Source organism: Papaver somniferum, chromosome 7 (assembly GCF_003573695.1).
Source record: "Papaver somniferum cultivar HN1 chromosome 7, ASM357369v1, whole genome shotgun sequence".
NCBI classification, from domain to species: domain Eukaryota; kingdom Viridiplantae; phylum Streptophyta; class Magnoliopsida; order Ranunculales; family Papaveraceae; genus Papaver; species Papaver somniferum.
Genome location: NC_039364.1, coordinates 181,992,022 through 182,015,652, shown reverse-complemented (window position 1 = coordinate 182,015,652; position 23,631 = coordinate 181,992,022). Strand labels below are relative to the sequence as shown.

The following is a 23,631-nucleotide window of genomic DNA, read 5'->3' as shown; positions in this document are numbered from 1 at the left end:
TCTCACAGACTTTGGCCGCCCGGGAATGTGTATAACCAAATAAGATTATAGACCTATGTGGAGCCTCACCCCAATGTCAACCATTTTTCTTGTTAGGAAACAACTTTTTGTTGCCTTTAGGAATATACTTGCCTTTCGGTGAAGGTTTCTTCCTCGACTTCTTTTCCTTCACTAGATCTTGAGGTGAAGCAACAACAATTTAAATTATTTTTCCTTCGACACAATTTCTTCATTTTCAAACTCTTTATCATTATCATATTCTTCCTCTTGAGTTGCTTCCCTAATCACAAGTACACCTGGTCTCACCCTAAGATCGGATTGTTCTGTTCAAAATATGGATTACTTTCATGTATTTAAACACATTATTTTTCATCTTGAGGTGTTTCTTTAATCACAAGTGTACCTGGTCTTTCCTCCGCACAACCTTCTTCTTCTTCTTATCATTCTTGTGGGACCCCTTATTTTATGCTCCATAATGATTATCATGGCGAGTATCAGGCGTGCGATCAATCGATGTTAAGTTATTGCCTTCATTGTTCTTGGGTTTTGCCTTATTAGGATGCCTACAACATACAAGCAATTAAATTGGTTGATTTAGGTTTGGATTTTCAAAAGTTATACACGAACAAATTGAAAAGTATAATTATAAGTTTTTGAAACAGAAAACCCTATCGTAAAAAAAATTACAGCTATTTTGATAAACACGAACCATACTATAAAAGCACTTGAGCCATAATTTAAACTTCGATAAACTCAAACCTAGACGTGAAAGAACTTGGAAAAAATGATGTAAGCCAAGATTTTTTACGGTTAATTCTTAAAAAAACGAACCAATCTGTATATCCATTTACGGTTACAAACCTAACCGTAACAACACATGCAAATCAAAAAATTTCTTTGATTTACGATTAGGAGTTTTTAATTTCCTAACAATAACAACTTCAAATAATGAGTTTACAGTTAGAAAATTAAGAATTCCTAACCATAAATGGTTCTGGAATCCTAATTCTCCCCCTGATTTCAATCAATCTAATCCATTTCAAACACAAAAAAGAAGAATAAAAAGGTGGGTTTATCGAATTATACCTAAACATAAACCATACGGTGTTGTTTAGGAGTTTGAAATTGTGCACCGATTTGTTCTTAGAATTCTTCATTGGTTTGTTGGAGATGATCAATTTGTTGTTGGGCAGTTGGTTACCGTCACTGCTCTCCACATCTTCAATTTATTGTTGGATTGTTGTTGTTTGGAGGCGAAAATGATAAGTTTACCGTGGAATATACCGGAGTGAGAGAACAGGCGGGACCCACTATACACCATCCCTATGTTATTTGGGAGAATCACTCGTTTGAATCCCCTATATGAGGTTTCTTCCATAAGGACCAAAACCCAAATGACACAGAGAGGAATTGGGACCAGCCCGGAGCTAAACACTAGAAACCGGTTCCGGAACCATGGACACTCCCTAAGAGCATCTCCAAGACAAGGTGGAAGATTTATTTTTCAGTGACACATAGGATTTTAGACCTTCATTTTAATTAAATGCATCTCTAGCAGAAGGTCCTATAAACACAGGAGGGATGAAATACTAATTTTGAAGGTTTTGAAGAAAGTCTTATCTTGACCTTCGGAATGACCTCCATGTCATATTTTTTATTTTTAATAATTAATTAAAAAAACAATTAAAAGATTAAGATTTCATCACATATGGTTTTCTAAGGGTCAAACCTCTATACTGCTGGAGATGGTTTATTAGTCATGGGGTCCTATATTTACTATATGTACAAATTCTTTTAAAGAAGGGTCTCAAAAAAAATACCCTGAATGATGTATTGGATTTCATAATGCAGCAGTGCTACACCTTCCAAGAATTGCTAGTGATCATGCGCCGATTCTGTTAAATACCTGCAGGAACATATCAAGAGCTCCTCCAAATTACAAATTTGAGGCTCATTGGCTGGAACATCCAGAATTCCTTACAAAGGTTGTTGAGTGCTGGTCGCAAGACGAAGAAGAAGAAATTCAATCCAAGCTGAGAAAACTGGGTTCTTTTCTAAGTGAATGGAGTAGGCAAAGAATTGGATGCATCAAACATAAAATTGTAATTTTGAAAGCAAAGTTATTAAGAATCCAATCTTGGCGTCCTTCTGCCTCAAATATTCAAAGAGAAAAGTTGGTGACTGCAGAGTAAAATGAATATCTCATCATGGAAGCTACATATTGGGATCAGAGAATGAAACAACAATGGGCTAAGTGTGGATATAGAAACACCAGACATTTTCATCTTTCTGTTCAGCAAAGACGAAAGAAGAATACAATTAGCCATCTGCTAAAGAATGATCAAACCTGGACTTCAAATCATGATGAAATATCTCGGGAACTAATCCAACACTTCAAGAATCTATTTTCTGAAGAGCAACTGACGAATCTTCCACAAATTTGTATTCAGGGTGATGCAGTTTCTAGCATAGATAACGATGAGATTAGTAGAACCCCTACAATGGAGGATATATGGGCTCTAATTTCTGGAATGGGTTATTTCACTTCACCTGGTCCAGATGGATATTCTCCAATATTCTACAAAAAATGCTGGAATACTATCTGTAATGATGTTTACAAATTAATAAATGAAATTTTTCAGTATACTGCATTCCCTGAGTTGTTGAACCATACTAACATTACATTGATTCTGAAGATCAAAAATCCAGAAACTCCTTCTGATTATCGCCCGATATCTCTCTACAATGTTTTATATAAGATTGTGGCAAAAATTCTCTCTAATAGAATAAAGCCTTTCTTGGATGAATTTATTTCTTGGTCGCAGAGTGCTTTCGTTCCTGGGCGACAGATTATAGACAACATTATAATTGCAAAAGAACTTATTCACTCTATGAATAATTCCAGAGCAGTTAATGGTCACTTTGCATTGAAGGTGGATATGGTTAAAGCATATGATCGGGTCAACTGGAATTTTCTTGGGGATATGCTTCACACAATGGGAATTGTTGGAAAATCGCACTCCTTGATCATGGCTTGTGTAAGGACTTCATCTTTCTCCATCAATATCAACGGTTCTCCTCAAGGTTTCTTCAAAAGCGAAAGGGGGATTAGACAGGGTTGTCCCTTATCTCCAACATTATTTATCATCTGCTCCCAAGGTTTAACTCTTTCGATGCAGCAATATGAATCTCAGGGTCTTTATCAAGGATATAGGATAAACAGATTTGCACCTACAATCACTCATTTAATGTTTGCAGACGACCTATTCTTCTTTGGTGATACCAGAATCAATGTTCTTAACTTGAAGAAATTGCTACGTCAATATGCTTCTTTATCGGGTCAATTGACGAATTATACTAAATCGGCAATTCACTTCAGTAAAGGAGTCTCAGACATAAGAAAGCAATCAACAGTTCAGGATTTGGGTGTTAGAGAAATGGTATCTGATGATAAATATCTTGGAATCTTTCCATTAAAGTCTGATTACATAATTGCAAGTTTCGATTATCTGGTAGATAATTTCAATTCAAGATTACCGGGTTGGAGATTTCATTATACCAACATGGCGGGAAGAACAATATTGCTAAAAACATGTCTCTCTTCAATACCAATCTATAGCATGGAGATTTGTCTGCTATCAAAAGGTGTTACGCAGGAATTGGATAAGATAATGAGATGTTTTTGGTGGGGACATTCAACTGATGAGAAGAAATTACATTTCTTCAATTGGGCGAAGGTTTTCTTGAGCAAGGAAGATGGTGGGCTGGGTATCCGAAACTTGGAATTAATGAACATAGTGATGATCTGTAAACTGGCGTGGAGATTTCTAGAAAACGAAGATGATATGTGGTTTAAGCTTTTATCGGCTAAATACATTCATGATGATTCTTTCTGGAGTACCTCAGAGCCTTATATTTGTTCTTCAATTTGGAGCAGTTTGTTGGAAGTCAGGCAGTATCTTTTGAGTAATGTTTTTTGACAAATCTCAGATGGAAGAAGTGTTAAGATTTGGGATAACCCATGGATTCCTAATACAATGGATTATATTATCTCGAAGCCGAATGATCTTCAGATGGACATAAAAAGGGTTTCTGACTTAATTATTCATAATTATGGAGAATGGAATTTAGATCTGTTAAACTTTATTTTTGATCCAGTGACGGTGTCAAACATAACTTCTATATATCTTAGTCAGAACGACAATGATAAGGATAAACTTATTTGGAAGTGCACTCCGTCAGGTAAATTTTCAACTAAGTCGTGCTATAAACTGCTTTTGAATAATCTTCCTACTTCGTCAGAATTCAGTTCTTTCCCATGGAAGAAATTATGGTCGTTCTCATATATTCAGCCAAAGATTTTAATCTTCATCTGGAAGATATTGAATAATGGATTGGCAGTGAATATGAATTTAGCCAGATTTGTGTCTAATATTCATACAACTTGCACTCTTTGTGGAGATGAGAATGAATCAATACTTCATTTGCTTTTTGTATGTGCAAAAGCAAAGAGAGTTTTTGATGCTGCATGGTTATCTTCTGTAATAGAGGATCATGAAAATAGTGTTCTACAAATTATTAAAAGGTGGATCGAAGAATACTCATCTACAGAGTGTGTCAAAAGAATTGTGTGTTATTTGGAATATTTGGAAATCTAGAAATGACATAATCTTTTCTCAAGGAAGTTTATGTGCCAACATAATCTTGAAGAATGTAGAGCATGATTTTGGCGTTTGCATGGAAAATTACCCAGGAATAAATTGTAATCAGGATTCTTCAGTTCAGACTTGGTCTCCTCCATAACAGCCATTTATTAAGATAAATGTGGATGCTGCGTTTATCCCTAACAATGGTGCAGTCGGTGCTGTGGCGCAGGATTACAATGGTATATTTAAAGGTCGTGTTTCAAGTACCTTCGATTGTACTTCCTCTCTGCTCGCTGAGACTATTGCTTGTAGACTTGGTATGGAATTTGGTTTAGGAAAAAACTTCTCAAATATCATTATTGAAGGAGATGCAGCAAATGTGACTGCTGCTGTTGTCGGAGATTCAAGAGAGATTCCTTGGACCATTCGCTCAGAAGTATTGAAGATAAAAGATATGATAAGTTTGTTTCATGATGTTCAATTTCAGCATGTTCGCAAATCTGCAAATCATCTGGCACATGATATTTGCCAATATGCTATTCATAACAATGTAAATTATTGGTGGAATGATAATTCTCCACCCAGTTGTATCTCTGCAAACCTCAATTTTGAGGTAGTTGAATAAAATATGGGCTCTTTTTGAGCCCTTTTCCACTTCAAAAATAAATAAATAAATAGCCGGGATATCACAGCAGGGGTTACTATATAATTAACACATAAACGGAGAAAAAGTCGTTGGTAAATCTAATAACTGCAGTCGGACTTTAAACCTAACTCATTAACAACCGCGTGATATTTAGAAAGAGAAAAACAACAAAAATTGCGACTTGTAATTCGTCGTTGTATTCCAGACTTTCAGTTCCTCTATATATTTTTTCTCTATTTAGTCTTCTGATCTTCCACTTCATTTTCTTTGAAGTTGTGATCACTAAGTAATATCCCCATCGACTTCTTCTTCTTTCTGTCGCTCTTCAATTAGTTTCCCATTTAGGGTTTTCAATTTGCTGTGTAGATCATAAGAGTTTTAAGAGCGAAGAGAGTTCTTCTTAGAAAACAATGGGAGATAAGAAGTTTATAATTGAAGTCGAGAAAGCCAAGGAATCAGTAAATGGAAAACCTTCGATGGGACCTGTTTATAGAAGTTTGTTTGCTAAAGATGGATTTCCTGAACCAGTTGAAGGTTTAGAGAGTTGTTGGGATGTTTTCCGGTGAGGATTTTACATTTCTTAGATCTTAATTCTTGCTCCTTATTTTGCACTTCATATCGTTAGATTATTTGAAGAAGTTGCTTTCATGAGTAGAAGAAAGTTTATTAGCTTTCCAGCATATTAATATGATCCCAATATGCATTTTGTGTACAGAATGGAATGACTAACAGATAAACAATGAGCACACGTTTTTATGATTTTGATTTTCTTTTATCAGTTCTTTTTTTCTTTTTTTTTCTTCTTTTTTAAAATTTTGACCTTTGAGTTTTAATTCTTAATATGGGTTAGATTTATTAAATATTTTATACTTCACTCCTGGATCACTATTTTTTCTTCACAAACATATGAATGAACTCAAATCGGAAACAAAAAGTTTGAGTTTTTGGTAAAAGCAACCCTGGTTTTCAAGGCTATCTAATATGTGAGGTTGAGAGAACCCGATGAATTTTTCCTAGTATCAGCTTTAATGAAGAAGGAAATCCGTTGATAGATTGACTATGAATTGCTAACATTCTTCTTTTAAGAGAATGTAATTTCACTTATAGTCATAGCTGTCATGTGTTCATGTGGATAACCATGGATTTGGTATCTGTTACAGCATTTCTGTTGAGAAGTATCCTGGTAACCGAATGCTTGGTCGCCGTGAAATTGTGGATGGGAAGGTGCGTCTGAGAAGAATGTTGCAACTTGCTTTTAGAAATCTTGTAGTTTGTGTTTACCACATAATTCTGCTACTCTAACTTCTACTTATTTAGTCACCATACACCTTTCAGCATTATAATTGTTAGTATTATCTGTTTTTTTCCTCTCTTGCAGCCAGGTCAATATTTGTGGTTAACTTATAAGGAAGTATATGATATCGTGATGAAAGTTGGATTTGCCATCCGCAGTTGTGGCGTTGAGAAGGTTGTTTTTCCTTGCTTTCCCGACCTCTATCTGTTGCATTTAAGTTCTTGAAGTAGCATCTCCTCTATAACCTAATTCCTTTAACTAAGTTTATCATCATTTTTTATTCCCGGTAAATTCGCTTTATAGAAGATGTAGGCACACACCATGTATTGTTGTCATAAAAATGTCCCAAGTCAGAGGAAAAATTATAATAACTCCAACACTCTCGCTCAATGCATTTAAGAGAACCTATTGTTGATGGAAAATAATCAGGTTTCCTTCTTTGAAGTGAAATTAGTTGATATTTGACAAGGTACATCTAATTTATGAAATTATGAAACAAAGAGCGTGATTTAGCAATTCTTTACATAATCTAACCTTTGAACTGCTAATATTCTTAACTCTTCATGTTTTGTATCACAATCCTTGTCCTTGGTAACGGTAATGTTCCACTGTTTTAGAAGATGCCGGTTTTGAGGAATTTATGTGTAATATCCGTAACAACTTGCAAGTTTCTAATTTGTTTGATTTCATTTTTACACATCACTAATAGTTTTAGCACTAAATCTAAATTGCTTCACATAGTATTGGAACTTGTGTTTGACTCCTGCATTTTTCTCAAATAGGGAGGACGTTGCGGTATTTATGGTATAAACTGTCCAGAGTGGATTATGAGTATGGAGGTATTGGTTTGCTTTCTACAAAAAGCTGTTCTGTTTTTCTTCAGATGTTCTATATGCCTAAGTAAATTGGTTCGGGTACTTTTATGGGGATGTGTGTAAAGTTATTCATTTTATCTCAAACTTGTTATTTTCTAATGTGTTTATGTGATGGAATTATCTTTTTCTAGTTCTCATTAATGGTCATGGTTCTCTCCTGGCCATGATCATATGAAGATCCCCTTTTACTATATACATCAATAAATTTTAATGCTACAAACTTTTGGCAGGCTTGCAATGCTCATGGGATCTACTGTGTTCCATTGTATGACACACTTGGTATGCCTGTTTTAACTTTTTGTTCATATTTGCATCTGTTTCCATTTTTAATAAATCCCTATAATCAGCAACATCCTACACTTGATTTATTATATAATTTCTCATGCAATCTGAAACAGATTTTATTTCCTTAAATACAAGTTCATTTACAAGCTGTTCTGAAATCCTGAGTGATGTTAAAAAAAAAATCTTTCTTTTTTTCGCTTTACAGGTGCTGGAGCTGTGGAATTTATCTTGTGCCACGCTGAGATTTCAATTGTGTTTGTGGAGGAAACAAAGATTTCTGAGGTACATGACACTCAGCACACACTCTCTCACACACACATAGATAGTGTGTGTATATATATATACACCTCAAAAAATAAAATATCATGTGTATTTAAAAATTGTATCACTCCAGGAAAGTTTCAAATAAGATGGGTTGTCACTTTTCAGTTGCTGTTTCTTTTTTGCTTCCATGTTCTTTTGTGGAATGTGGTTTTCATGTTTACCTGTTCTTTCTCTTTTCAGGTGTTGAAAACGTTTCCCAATACCAGTGAATATGTCAAAAGTAAATCCTTTTCCTTCAGTCCATATCATCCTTGGCTTTATGTATTTATGGTTCAAGGTATTGATGAAATTCTTTATGCAGCAATTGTGAGCTTTGGTAAGGTTAAACCTGAAGAAAAAGAAGCGGCTGAAAAGTTTGGTTTGGCCATGTATTCCTGGCAGGAATTTCTGTGCATGGTACATGTTATTGTTTGAAGTTCCTCTCTGATATAGTAAACAGGAAAAAAGACTTCTCGTATCTCATTTCGATAATTTTTTTGCAACCCATGCTTTATATCGTATATATAATCTTAAGGGGAACTTGTTGAGTTACTTTTGAGGTCCAAAGTAAGATTTCTGATCCTTAATCTTATGTATCATATATTTCGGGTAGTTGGGTTTATAGAATCCGTCTTTACTTATTTTTGATGGATGAGTACGGAGCTTGTTTTTGTCTATGTTATACATTACAATTCCATGCTGTATTACTGCATTAACGGCATGCCTCTCTGTTTTGCCTTCAAACATTTTACCCAATAGTTGGGCTGTTTGAAGCTCCGAACTCAGGCACTTATACTGCTCTGACATATCCAGTTCCAAATGCTGATAAAAAGTGTTTAATAAACATTGTCTCTAATCAGCAGGAGTAGTTGGTTATTGTGACAGGGCTTTCAGTCCCTGAATCCCTTCTCATCACCAGTACTGAAAAATCAGGGAGATATCACAATTCCATGACCAGTTTTCTATTTCCTCTTCCATTCTTCTAATTCGTCTGTATTCAGTTTGCTAAAATGTGCATCAGATTTTGTCTGGATATGCTAGTTAGTTGCATATGAAGTGTGTGTCATAGTTCTACTTTTGGCTTTTCTCAAACTACCATTCTAGGTAACATGAGAATGTGCATATAGATGGCATTTCTACAGTGGTATAGAAATTCACCTTGACTTGTGCTTCACATATTGGCTACAACTTTTTACATGTTTGTCTTATTTACAGGGAGAAAAGGAATGCGAACTTCCAGTGACAAAAAAAACCGACATTTCTACTATAATGTATACGAGTGGGACTACTGGTGATCCTAAGGGAGTTATGATTTCCAACGATAGTATTGTTACCCTTATAGCAGGTGTGAAACGGCTGTTGGGATCTGTCAATGAGCAGGTAAAGTTGCAGTGTCATTTAATTTTAATGCATATTCATCTCTAGTTATTGCTAACATGGATGGAATCATGAAAGTGGGTATAGTAGACTACTGAAGACTTACTTGTTAAATTCAGAAGAAGTTTAACGGCAAGATGGGCTCTTCTCAGTGACAGAACTAGGTGGTGCTTTAGCAATCCCCACATTTCTAAAACCTACCCAAGAAACTTCTTTCCAAGGGTAATGTTTAGATTTTTTTTTTAGGTTCCGTAGAAATTTATATCTTATCCCATCCTATTGTTTAGCCTACCTAGACTCCCAATCCTGCTTCCAGTGCTAGCTGTCCTAGTTATTGTGTGCTCTAGTTGTGATCCGAATTCTCTCTCTCTCTCTCTCTCATTTTTTCTGATTGTTTTTTTCTTATGTATGGATAGAGAAGTTGTCAATTTGAGTGTTTAAGGTCTAGGATTCACAAACAATCATCTCTTATGATTCGGTGTCTGCTTTAAACAATCGTGACAGTTCTTAAAGATTTGCTCATGTATTGGTGAAGGCTGGAATTATTAAGGACACATGCTGATATTTTTTTGAACTGTGGACACATGCTGATATGCAAACACCAAATCTTTGTGTTGATTCTGTTTTTAGTAATACTGTTGTTCCATGTGATCTATTTGATAATTGCCTTTCCAGTATTCTCTGTTGCATACGATCTCATTTGAAATAATGTGCAGTTGACCGACAAGGATGTTTACATGTCATATCTCCCGCTGGCTCACATATTTGATCGCGTGATTGAAGAGTTGTTTATTCATCATGGTGCTGCAATTGGATTTTGGCGTGGGGTAAGAAAAATGCCAATTTCGCAACCTTGCTTCAATAACCTTATTGAAGATAGTTCATTTCAAATTAGATATGTTTAACCTGGTTGCATTTTCAGGATGTCAAATTGTTGATCGAAGACATTGGGGAGCTAAAGCCCACTATTTTCTGTGCTGTTCCGCGCGTGCTAGATAGGATTTATTCGGGTATTAATTTTATGTTTTGCATTTCTATGGTAGCATACACATTCTGCACATCATCTTGATACATTTGGCAAAACTGAATTCTTGGTGAGCAAATACGCTTATATTCATGCAACTGGGTTCAAGTGTTTATGACATTATGAATCTTCTTCATTTTTTTATCTGGCCAACTGTTAGGTACATGTTATTTCACGTCCTATTTTGTCAATATTCTGCTTAGGCATCAAACCACTAGCCGTGCTGTTGAAAATTGTTACTCTAAGACCTTAAATTGCACCTACAGATCTCTAATGTTTAAAACTAGCCATTGAGTCCAGACTGTTTAGTTCCGCTCACTATAAAAGTTTGTGCTGTCCAGGGTTTAATGGTATGTAACAAGGTTTTATGGGCCCGCAAGTAAGATACACACACATAAGCATTTCTTTTACCCCGTTGCTACTATCAAAGCTTCAGCTTTTGACCTTCATTAATCTTTAGCAATCAGATATTTTATGAACTCAAATTGTTTGGTTCATTTAATCCAATTGGCTATGTTTGACCCTTTCATTTTGAGAGGCCTTGAATTGATTGAAGTGCAACGAAAGTTACTGCATATTTTATTGGTTCCTGGATCTCGTTTTCTATCTTACTGTATCATGCAACTAGCATTATACTGAGAAAAGTATTTTGTACTGACATTTTAAATTGCACATATATTCAGGTTTGACAGAAAAAGTTGCTTCTGGGGGTTTCTTGAAGCATAAGTTATTTGACATTGCATACTCGTTGTAAGTTGAATTTGTGCTTTGAAGTATTGGTGTTGATAAATCCTCATGAATAGGAAATGCAAAAATGTTTGCTCATAGCATGCGCAAAAAATATTCAATGTTCAGCTAACGGATCTATCTTAATTCATTTATATGGCTTTAAGCGTGTCACCATGTCGGAGTTCACAAATCTATTCTGAATATGTTTTAAAACGAGCTTTAAATATGGAGATTGATTTGCCTCATGTTATTTTGAACCTGAAACCATGGATTTATATTTTATTTGATGAGTTATAAGTATTTCTTGATTGGTGCATAAGGTTTTGCAATTGTCACAGATCTTATATGATGCAATCCTCTGCATCTAATTTCTTGTTCATCGCTTTTTATCCTGGGGTTCTGAATTTTACTATCTTGGGATGCTTCAGAAAACTGAATAGCATGAAGAAGGGAAATAAACATGAAGAAGCAGCTCCTTTTTGTGACAAGATTGTTTTTAATAAGGTCCGTGACACCGTCAGCATCTGGTTCTCTCAAAGTTACAAACTCTGGAATCTCCTCCTAAATTTTAATATCACTGCTTTCTTTAGGTAAAGCAACGGTTAGGGGGGAATGTTAGACTTATTTTATCTGGAGCTGCGCCGCTTGCTACACATGTTGAATCTTTTCTACGAGTTGTGGCCTGTGCTCATGTCTTACAAGGATATGGTACACTGTGTTTTCCTTTTCTCATTGATTTTTGTATTGGTTGTTTTGTTTGTTTGTTCTGTAAAAGCAGTCACTGGGAAGTATACACATGTGGTTACTTGCTTTGTATTCTTTCTTTTTGATGCAAAACATAATTTTTACACTAAGTTCCTTGCACATTTTGAGTCAGATATCCGCATCAATCGGATTTATTTTAGGATCGTAATGATTTACGGATGATTTCATTTATTCACTTGTATAGGTCTGACCGAAACGTGTGCTGGGACTTTTGTCTCAATGCCGAATGAACTATCGATGCTTGGGACAGTGGGACCTCCTGTACCAAATGTTGATGTCTGTTTGGAATCCGTCCCTGAAATGGGGTATGATGCTCTTTCGAGCACTCCACGTGGAGAAATCTGTGTGCGAGGGAAAACCTTGTTCCAAGGATACTTCAAACGTGAAGACCTCACCAAAGAGGTTATGATTGATGGATGGTTCCACACAGGTTTGTTTCCAGTACATTCACTTTCTAGGCCTTTTAGTTTACTCAAAGTCCTCTGTCTGAACTTACCCCCTTTATTTTCTTTGCTCATGGTTCTATCTAATCAGGGGATATTGGTGAGTGGCAGCCAAATGGTAGCATGAAAATCATTGACAGGAAGAAGAACATTTTTAAGCTTTCACAAGGAGAATACGTTGCAGTCGAGAACTTGGAGAACATTTATGGTCTTGTTTCTGCTATCGACTCGGTATGTATTCCTTATTATGCTCTTCCAGGGAGAAGCAAAGATAACAGTTTTAGGAGGGAAAACAAAGAAGTTTACTTTTTTATCTTATTTCAGCTCTCGTCAATAAATTTCTCCCTATACCGTGTTTGCTTTTATTCTGCTGCATTACTTTTGTCGGCTCTAGAATGTTACACCCAGTAAAAACTAACATTGAGATTACTAGTTGTAACCCCCTCTTTTGATTCTCTTGATTAAAATATATAAATGAGATCTTTATGATCTCGTGTTACCAAGGTTGCGATCGTATTGCCTTTTCTTATGTGAGAAATCTATGTAAGGCTTGATGAGCTCATTACTGTTTCAGGTCTAAGGGAGTCTAATTAGTCTTACCATCTCTTTCAGGTATGGATATATGGTAACAGCTTTGAGTCTTTCCTTATTGCTGTTGTCAACCCCAACAAGCAAGCACTTGAGCGTTGGGCAGAAGACAATGGAATAGTAGGGGATTTTGATACAGTTTGTGGAAATTCAAAGGCCAAAGAATTCATCATTGGTGAACTTGGCAAAATTGGAAAAGAAAAGAAGGTTTTGCTCTGTCTCATGCTACTTGGATATTCATATAACTGAATTTACACTACTTTATTACCATGATCATATTACATATGTTGATAGCTATTCTCTTCTGTACTCCCATATATACTTGAAAACTCACTTACTTGTCCTAGCTTTGTAACACTGTTTCACAGTTAAAAGGTTTTGAGTTTGTTAGAGCTGTCCACCTCGACCCAGTTCCATTTGACATGGAGCGTGATCTTCTCACTCCAACTTATAAGAAGAAGAGGCCTCAGTTGCTCAAATACTATCAGGTTAGATCTCCTATTTCTCTCAGAATATTGTCAGGTCATGGTTTTTCCTTCTATAATATTTGTGGTCCTCATATTTGCTACACATTACCTGATTTCAGTGGTCCAGCATCCATATATTCATCACTATTTATAAAATTGACATATTTTTCCTGCTAAAATGCCCCAACAATTAGTATTCTGATGAGAGTTTTAGCCCCTCAAAATTTTGGTTACACTTCTCAATATGAATAACGAACCTGCTTATTCTCTACGATCATGTAACTACTTTTAATTCAATGTATTAGATGACAATTCGATACTGAATTATGAACTTTTTTTTTTGTATGTTAGAATATCATAGATGGTATGTATAAAAGTGGAGGCAAGTAAGAGTCAAGACATTCGCTCACTCACGCGTGATAACACAGCAGTATTGTTCAAGGAAAAATCAGTCACTTTCTGTCTCTTCTTAGTAACGACATTTTATTTTCTTGGTGGCTTTTTTTTTTTTGATATATATGTTCTTTCTTTTCACCAAAAAAGATAAGAAATCCAGTTTCTTGTTTGTTTTGCACTTGTTTCCATGAATGTACAGATTACAAACTGTTATATATACACAACGGATACCGAAGTGATAGTTCTTCTGCGATTGCCTCTGTATCGCTTATATCACACTTTGTATTGTTCCTAGTTCTAAAAGTAACTTGGATGTTTCACGTTTGACTAGTCTAGTCTTTGTTTTAAAAGACAATGATGCTGCTCCGGTTGGTACTAGGGCTCTTAGGCGCAAGGTTTTGCCTCAAACTGTTAATCTTCTTGATCAAACTCCATAATTCCGTTGGTGATCTGATGATGCTGCTGCTTTCCTAATCGTAGAATTGCTCAACACTTTTAGGCCCTTAACAAAAATCCTGAAAGCAACGTAAAGAATTTCGATGCCAAGTAGTACATGTTTTTTCCTTTCCCTGAGTGAATATATAAAATATATTAAGATGAGTTTGGTATTGTTTTTATCTCTCAAAAGCACTTTCAAAACATTCCCATAGTGTTTAGTAAAGTTTTTGTAAAGTGCGACATGCGGGGAAAGGGATTTCTTAATGGGTTTAGTAAAGACTGGTGCAGTTTAATTTTTTAATGTGTGTCTACTGCATACCCCTTAACCACACTCTGATAAATTTTTAACTCCTACGAGGGTTGATAAATTTTTAACTCCTACGAGGGTTGTTGAGACACGGAAATCCCTTATCTCCTTATCTTTTCCTAACATGTATGGAAATTTTTTCAATGATAATTAAAGTATTTCGAGCCATTAGATTTTATTTTAGAAGTTCAAATTAATCTAATGGTTATCCTATTTGCACTTAACCGCAGTGCCGCAGTGGGCGCTTATTAACCATCATCTCCGCTCTCTTTAAGGCAAACAAGCCAAAATGATAATCCTTAACCATTTTTTGGTTCACCAAACGGATTTTGGTTCACCAAATGGAAAAAGGACCTCGGTGTAATTAATCAATAGTCAAAATAAACGGAAAAGGATCTCAGTGTAATTATTATACACGTGAAGGACTAAAACGCACATACGTGTCACACGGTCTTCTTCTCTTCCCGACACATCTGCTTCGAATAGTTTAACCAAATCCCTAACCCAGACGCTGAAGAACCCTCGATTTGGATCAACTTTTTTGCTACTTCGTCTCAAAAATTGAGTACTTAAACTTCAAATTAACCAAAAATCTATCAAGCACTTCACCTTCGCAGCAAACTGCATTCCCTAATTGGAATTGGGGGAAATTGGGGTCAAATCCCTCAATTCCAATCTCCATTAATCCTGCCGAGATTAAGCTTCCCCATATTAAAAAATTTCAAGTACGAGGTTTGTATTTATGCTTAACTTGATTTTTCTATTAAATTTATGACTTATGTCCTCTAGCTTCTCCTGCTGTTGAGCTTTAGTTTTCAATACTTTGGTTCTGCAAACCAACTGTTTGAAGAATTACCCAACAGAGTGACAGACAGTTGATACTGCTAAATGTGTAATTTTTTATTTTTTTTAAGTATTCAGACCGTCGACATTCCAGCACTAAAATAAAATGATATCTACACGGATATGACAATCATTTTAAAATGTGGTGACGTCACTAAGAATACAATACGGAAATTCATAACTAATTTGATATGTTTGGATTCATTCGGATTGTTGTTGTACAGAGTGAATCCAAAAAAGTAGAGATGGATATACGACCCAGTTCGACATGGAAGAGCCGCGGTAGATTTCACGTGGAAGAGCGACGCGAGTTGTGTTTGTCGACGTGCAACGCACGTGCAATCTACTTGTGTCTTTAACTGCTCCAATCTTCTGTATCGAACCATTGGGCGCTTTCTTGATTTAACTTTGAATCGCGATTATTCGGTGATGTGGCTAATGTTGAATGTTGAATTGTGAAGGATGATGACTTAATATAAGGGCAATTCTTATAACAATGTACAAAACAAAACTTTTGTTGAGCCATGTGGATGGCCAAACACGTTTCTCCACCATAGGAAAAGAAGTGGGCCGTTGATCATCAAGCGCCAGAACTGAGAACATCCGCCCACGTGTGAAGGTTAAACTCGACATGTGAAGGTTACACTCGACGTGTGATTCATAAACGCGGGCGTGTGATTCACAACCGCGGGCCTGAGAAGCAAAAACACCGACGGTCAAATATCCAATGTCCCTTTTCCCAACGGCTATAATTTTTAAAATCTGTAAATTCCTTCATTTGAATTCATTTTCACTCACACCACTACTATCTCTTCTTCTAAAATTCTTCTTCTTCTATAATTTTCAAAACCTATAAATTCCTTCTTCTAAAACTCTTCTAAACCAAAATTTTCTTGATACAATATGAGCAACTTCATAAGAAAGGCGGTCAATAATACAAGGCACAAAAGAGATCGAAGACATGAACCGGTAACCCAGCCTGCCACATATGTGGATTACACTCAAAATCGGGAAGCAGAGTTTGCTTCGCCGAGTATCGTTGTTGCTCCATCATTAGTCCAAGGTCATGTGTCGGGGCATCAAGAGCGATGTGAGAGTTTTTATAGAATGAGAGGTGGGTTTTCTTTTTACTAAAGGCAGTTTATGATGGTCTACCCCCTACAGTCCGAGAAAGGGTTGACAGATATCCCTGACGTGCGCTTTATAGTACAAAATTGTGAAAGTATTGGTAGAAAGGTGGTGGCCGACGACGCACACGATCCATTTTATGGATTTTGAAATTGGTAAGTTTGTTTAACTTAACTTAAATTTTATTTTTTAAATAATTATATTAAATAATCAAAAGAATTAATTATAGTTGATATTATTCCTGTAATAGGAATTACGCCCCCTGATTTGTATTTCATTTGTGGGATCCCAAATGGAGAGGGAGATTGATGTCGTTTTTTTATTGTTGTAGAAATAGTTCGTTCAACTCGGGTTTGTAAAGGTTTGATTTAAGAAAACACTAAAAACAAAGAAAATATATACACAAATTTGTCACGATAACGAGAGTTACTAGGACTCAGGATTCCACCATAAAATTCATTCATGCGATTCATATATTTATTCTAGACAATTATAGCTCAAATAAAATATTGACTCTATTTTGCCAAAGTAGATTTTTAAAAAGCAATGACTGTAAACCGAAAGCATGGGATATCAAAAGACTTAACCTAAGCATAACCCATCAATTGAAATCACAACCATTCAACAAAAACCATAAAACAATTATTAATCAATGCAAAAAGTCATGAAAGAATTAAATATAATTACCACATGCATGAAATATGGCTTCCTACGTCAACCCAGTGTTGGGGTTTAGTTCCTCATGCTCAAAACACACTCAAAATATTGATTCATGGCTCAAAAAGGTGTTTTATTGAAGAGAAAGTATAAAACAGTGTGATTGTAACAGATATAAATGTTACAGATCCTCTGTTACAGAGAAACCTAAACAGAACTGTTACGAAATTGAAGTAATTGTTGGGAAACTGTTACAAAAGATTTTGAGTTTAAAGGAAAAGGCAACAGTTTCTGCGACTTTCTTTTTCAGTGGTTTGTACTGTTCTTCTTCTTCTTCCCGGCAACAGCAGCAAGCTTCTCTGCAACTTCACCTGCAGCTACCCAATCACCTCCGTTCGGTCCCCCAACTCCCGATTAACCTCTGTAGGACTCAAAACACACTATGTATACACCACAGCTCCCTATCCAGGGTGAATCTTCACCGAATATATTAGTTCCCTGTCTTGCAAGTTACGGCTTCTTCTTTCCTTCTTCACCTCGTCTACGCTCTTTCAGCTGCCAAACTTTCCCAAATTAGATAGAATCGAATCCTGGCATATTATCTCTTCACCCTACTGCACTTTATTCCCATAAACAACCTAAACAAAACCCGAGTCTCTCTCACTACCCTGTTTTATCGAGGAATCATTGAACTCGTGTATTTCTTCGAAACTAAACCCTTACCAATCATGTTTGGTGATGACAGGCTAATCACCGTGTGATCCCATGAAAATAGCCGAGTAAATATTTCCCAAATGTCTTCCAAGTAAATACGCAAATAAAACTCTTTCCTCCCCTGATTCACGTAAACCCAATGATACAACCCAATTTGATCGAGTCTAATGGACCTAACAACCCTGTTTAGTCCAAACATGTAGGATCGAGCAAGAGAGAGGAGAGCACACACGGAAGCAATAAAAGACTACATTGATAATCAAATTTAGTGTACAATTCTTATGGCTCAATAGCCTACTTATAGTCTCACAAACTTGATGATCACTCAAAGCAAATTCCTAATAAAAACAAACTCTAAACAAAGACACTTTCCTAACATAAACCAAACTCTAAATAGAACTCTTCTAGAACTCTCTAGAACCGAAACACCATATCTTGGTTTAACTTCCAACATCCTCCCTTAAACCAAGATATCATTCAACGAGAATTCCGTAACCCTCTTATTCGATGTTTGCATGTCCTTGTCTTTTCTCATTTTTCATTCCTTTTCTTTCATCGATAAACGTTAACCCGTTCTTGTCTTTTCTCATTCCAGAATTCTGTCATCATTAACAAGCTCAATTCACAAACCACCAAACGCAAAAAAACAAATTCTTTAACTCATCACCGAGCATTGTAGCTCTATCTCACTTGTGTACTTACTTTCTTCACTGAGCATTGTAGCTCTATCTCACTTGTGTACTTACTTTCTTCACTGAGCATTGTAGCTCAACCTCATCTCTTCAAATTCCACACTGGAATTTCTTCTCTTCTCTATTCAAATCCCGCACTGGAATTGCTTCACCTCTCATGATCACACCCTTGTGACGTCTCTTCACTTCACTCTCTCATCACACCTCCTGGTGATTACTTCTCTTTCTTCACAACATTACTGTTGTTTCTTCTTGTTGTTCCAGTTAAGCTATTGTTGCAAAACCTTCACACTTCTTTACTTTTCAAGATTCTCTCACAATATTTCTCTTGTTACGCTTCTTCCACAAGCGTACTTGTTTACAAAGTCTGCCACACTTTGTAGGATGTCCAAGTTTCTGCCACAAACTCTTCAACCTTACTTCACGATTTCCAACATGTTTGAGCTTAAACTCTAACATGCCATCCTCCCTTAAGCTCAAACATATCCACCCAACAATCCTTGTCATTCTAAGTCTTTGAATCCGAACTCAACGCCATCAACTTGTACCAGTCCTTCTCTCGACTGCAATACCAACTTTGATCTATTCTTTTTTATGATTTCAAATCCATGACCTAACCGTTCAAAACAACCTCTCACCCAAAGCTTCTTCACCTTCTAAAATCAACCACAACCATTATCAAAACTTTTAACTTCGAACCCTTCTCGGACTCAACCGTCATACCTCTTTTACTTATTGTCACTCAGGCAACAGAACAAACGCTTCTCTCTGAATTTTATAAATCATAACTACAGCAGCAATATTTCTTCTCTCTTCTAAATCCCAGCTTCCAATCATAACCAGCGACAACATCGCTAGTCATCACAAACTTACGCTAACAACACAAGTCCGTTCTCATCACAACGGTTCTAAGAAACAACGGTTATGATTTATTCGTTGTTTTAACTTCACACGGCTCTCTTAAACCCATCGCAGCTTCATTCTTCTTCTGCTTCTCACCTCATCTCAAGTACCTTCTTAACCATCGCACAACAGAGACTCTTATCTTCTCGAGCTATCATTCCAGCAACAACATCTAGCTCATCGGCGATATTCGTCACCAACTGCAGATAAAGCTCCGTAGCTCGAGTTCCATCCTTGATATGCCAGCCACCGTCAAGTTCTTTTCTGCTCAGCATTGGCAGCAAGCCATTCTCACCTGCCAAGCTCTTCTATCACAATTCGCTGAGTTTCTCGATAACAATCCCCTTTTTTTTAAATAAAACGTCTTTGAACGCAACAGCATAATAGTATGGGCTTTGCCTTATTCTCAGCTCCGAAACATCCCTGTCTCATCAGCTTGATTCATCTAACCCTCTTATTTATCTCGTTACTAAACACAACAGCATCAAAGCTTCAGTATTCAAACTCCACCATATTCTCTTGCTTGTCTGTAAACCTAAACCATCTGCTCAAATTTATTTGTACAGCTTCTTCTCGATCTGATTTGAACCCTAAACCAATACCTTTAACTCGCTGTAACCAACTTCATTCTTTATCTTTCATCGGCACAACTCTGTTTTCTTCAAAGCAGTGAACAACCCGAGCTTCAAATCTAGCACCAAGCTCGTTCGTCTGCCATCACCAGCTCATAATTGTATCCAGCACAATCACAATAGCACCATCGATTTATTCTCCTTCACTACTGAACTTCTCCAACAAAATATTGTGTAGCTTTTGTTAAGCTCACAACATAACCCAGCAGCTACGGTCCATTAATCATAACCTTTCCTTCACGAATAAACCCATATGAATATGGCTTGACATCCACAAGACTCTGAACAGTAACCTTGCCTTTATGGATGCATATTTCTTCCTCTGAAAAATAGCAGCACGGCTTTGACAAACCTTCAAACAATTTTTTTTACTTCTTTTAATCTCAAACCCTAACGCAGCTTGACAAACTCCAATATTTTTTTAACTCATCAGAACATCGCACAACTTTTTTTTTTAATGAAAAACAATTTCGCAGCTTACTAACTCTTTCTCTCCTTCTCCTCTCCCTTCCTCTCACCTTGCTCTGATACCAAATGTAGGATCGAGCAAGAGAGAGGAGAGCACACGCGGAAGCAATAATAGACTACATTGATAATCAAATTTAGTGTACAATTCTTATGGCTCAATAGCCTACTTATAGTCTCACAAACTTGATGATCACTCAAAGAAAATTCCTAATAAAAACAAACTCTAAACAAAGACACTTTCCTAACATAAACCAAACTCTAAATAGAACTCTCTAGAACCAAAACACCATATCTTGGTTTAACTTCCAACAAAACAGGGCCTAAGCAAACGAAACCCGTGATTGAATCTCGCTACCCCACTTCCAAAATTCGATCAAACTTTTACGCAGGTGAATGCTATGTTTCCCGCCAAATTCTGATTTTGAACCGTTGAAGAAGAAATGCCCCTTATCCGACTGATGGAGTGCGAATAGCAATTTGGGTACGCCTTAGTAATTTGGGGTGCCCCTTATCCAAATGAGGGGGCCTTTAGTAATTTTCTCCCAGGAGTGCAAATACAACTTTTTGAGCCAATTTCTCCGCACATGTTTATTTCTCCAAAAATACCTACAAAGACATAAAAAACCATAATAAATACAAAATCGAGCACTAACAATACATACAATTGAGATCATATTAGACACATAAATGCGTCTCCTGTACCATACAACCAAAACGAATGGATATCAAATAATAAATGGAAGACACTTCTTCCCTCGTTTATGGAAGCACGTGCACGTGAAGCTCATAAAGATTTGAAAGGAGGTGGGTTATTATGTTCAACGTTTAAGTTTTTCCTTAACCAAAACAAAAACTCAACAAATGTAAATGACTATCTAGAACTCGAAAGGGTGCTTATCTTATGGGTACTGGGTCAGACGTTCTTTCCAAACTCAACTATTGTTTCTCATATTGGTTTGCTTGAAGCGTTAGAAGATCTTGACAAAGCACCAGATTATGACTGGGACTCTGCAAATTTAGCAGAAATGTACTATGGGTTGGATCAAGCGTCCATTGGTATAGCTAACTTCACTGGTTTCTAGGGCGTTATAGAGGTAAATATCCAAATTATTATTTTTAAATTTAAATAATTTTTATGTACAAATGTAAATCAAGTCAAAATACTAAAATTATGGAGTAATTTGTAGTATTAGTGGTATACCTACTTCCCTGTTGGTAAACCAATTCTTAAAGACAATACCCATAGATTTCCCATCATGGACATGTACCTCACGACCAACTGGGCGAAGGACACTGGCAGCGACATCTCGGGTTCCAGTTTTATTCAGAGGTTTCAACAAATGACTCGGAGCCACAAGAATGTTGTTGTTCACCCTTACATTAATTTTCTGAGTATCGTGGTAATGATGCATAACGTATTCTTGATATTCTCTCCGTAGAGTTGTTTTTAACACTCCAGAAACGGATATAGGGGTCTGGTACCTGGGAGAAAGACTGTTGTACCAGTTACAAGGTATATATGCAATTGCAATTAACCCGCCACCACATATGCAAACCTCTGCATCAGATTTTGATCGGCTCCCGTGGGAGAGGTATGAACTAAATACAAAGAGGAATATTGATGAAGTGTAGTATGTCACCTGATATTTGTCGATTGCGAAGCCTGTAATTGGGAGATACAACATGCACATCTATGGGTTTCATTTCCCAGGTTTATCACGCCTGGCTCATGATGCAAATATCGTTCCTAGCTAGCCGCCTCAGAAAGATCCATGCTTTATGACTTACCCCGCTACGGGTGCAAGTTCTTCATCATCGACAAATATGCCGAAATCCGTTGAGAGATGCCAAGTATTACTTCACAAGGTGAGCCAACCACGATCCCCATTGTTTCCCTAGCTATGAAACGTGATTATCCTTACTACAATGTGGCTTTCAGTAATGAAGAGTTGAAGAGACAACTTAACGATATGTATTGGCTGAATTGGAAAATGGAGGCTATACACTTGGGTGTATGTCGGAAATGGCAGACGGACACAATGTTCGGATTGAGTCTAACTGTAAATGCTGATGGGCGTTCACAGTCTTCTGATTCTACCAGGAGAAACTGATCATGGCACGAGAGTGATACAGTGGTGGGAGAAACACAAGTACGACACAATACTTCACCACAAGTACGACATAATACTTCACCAAAAACTGTGCATGTATCTCAACCTCAAGTAATTCAGACAGATCCTAGGCGCATTTCATCATCATTCTCGCTCTTCAACCCAAATGATGCTTGCTACACTGTTACACCACCACAACAACAACAAACATCTTATATGTTTGGAGAACCGAGTGCTTTCCAATCGCCTAGTGTTCTTCAGCCAGTTTTTTCCCCTTATGGAAATTTAGCAAACATGTTGGCAAGTGGGGATATCCCAGGCCTTGGAGAATAGCTGACTCCAGGCCCCGAAGATAACGATGAGCGAGTTAACAGTGAGCGACGTTAGAGAGATTGTAATTTTTAATTATGATACATTTGTAGTTCTAGTTTTAATCAATTAAAAGTACGTCGGTTTGTTTAAATGAAATTACATATGTTTAAAATTAAGCGTTTTATATTTCACTGAATTACATATGTTTAAATTAAGCGTTTTACATTAGCTTCACTGATGAGAAGTACTAGGTGGGACAACAACTACAACGAAGGGGTTGAAATTGTTCAAAACCTTAAGGATTCGAAACATTTTTCGAAACGAAAAGCCAAAATTTTCCATCTTCGCCGTTCAGCTAAAGATTTTCTTACCATCTCAGCATCAGTTTCTCCTCTCAGCCTATATTGATTGGCTTGCATAGTTAAAGCTACAAAATCACTTACTTCTTTCTTAGTTGTACTAAAACGATTTTCTATGTCGCATATAGCACGACGACTCGGATTACGTGTGTCACTGCAAAACCCATCGTGAATAACCGCCCAGAAATTCACCCATGGATAGTTTGCTAAAGTAAGTTGAGTAAATAAA

The 23,631-nt window shown here is 36.6% G+C and overlaps 1 protein-coding gene across 1 annotated transcript; it reads left to right on the top strand.

The window, feature by feature from the left end:
* The first annotated feature begins 5,392 nt into the window (after positions 1-5,392).
* On the top strand, positions 5,393-14,168 carry LOC113299133 (long chain acyl-CoA synthetase 4-like). Its single transcript, XM_026548084.1, has 19 exons — positions 5,393-5,854; positions 6,453-6,516; positions 6,671-6,760; positions 7,369-7,425; positions 7,692-7,740; positions 7,952-8,028; positions 8,251-8,290; positions 8,372-8,466; positions 9,265-9,429; positions 10,143-10,253; positions 10,349-10,436; positions 11,134-11,200; positions 11,608-11,683; positions 11,770-11,887; positions 12,129-12,374; positions 12,479-12,618; positions 13,000-13,182; positions 13,344-13,463; positions 13,794-14,168. The coding sequence occupies exons 1-19, from the start codon at positions 5,703-5,705 to the stop codon at positions 13,830-13,832; spliced, it is 1,977 nt and encodes a 658-aa protein (XP_026403869.1). The 5' UTR covers positions 5,393-5,702; the 3' UTR covers positions 13,833-14,168.
* The last annotated feature ends 9,463 nt before the right edge of the window (positions 14,169-23,631 follow it).

Coding starts and splice junctions, on each gene's coding strand:
- LOC113299133 (XM_026548084.1), top strand. CDS start 5,703: ATGGGAGATAAGAAGTTTATAATTGAAGTCGAGAAAGCCAAGGAATCA. Junction 10,254..10,348: donor CAATTGGATTTTGGCGTGGG/GTAAGAAAAATG, acceptor TTGCATTTTCAG/GATGTCAAATTGTTGATCGA. Junction 11,684..11,769: donor ACAAGATTGTTTTTAATAAG/GTCCGTGACACC, acceptor TGCTTTCTTTAG/GTAAAGCAACGGTTAGGGGG.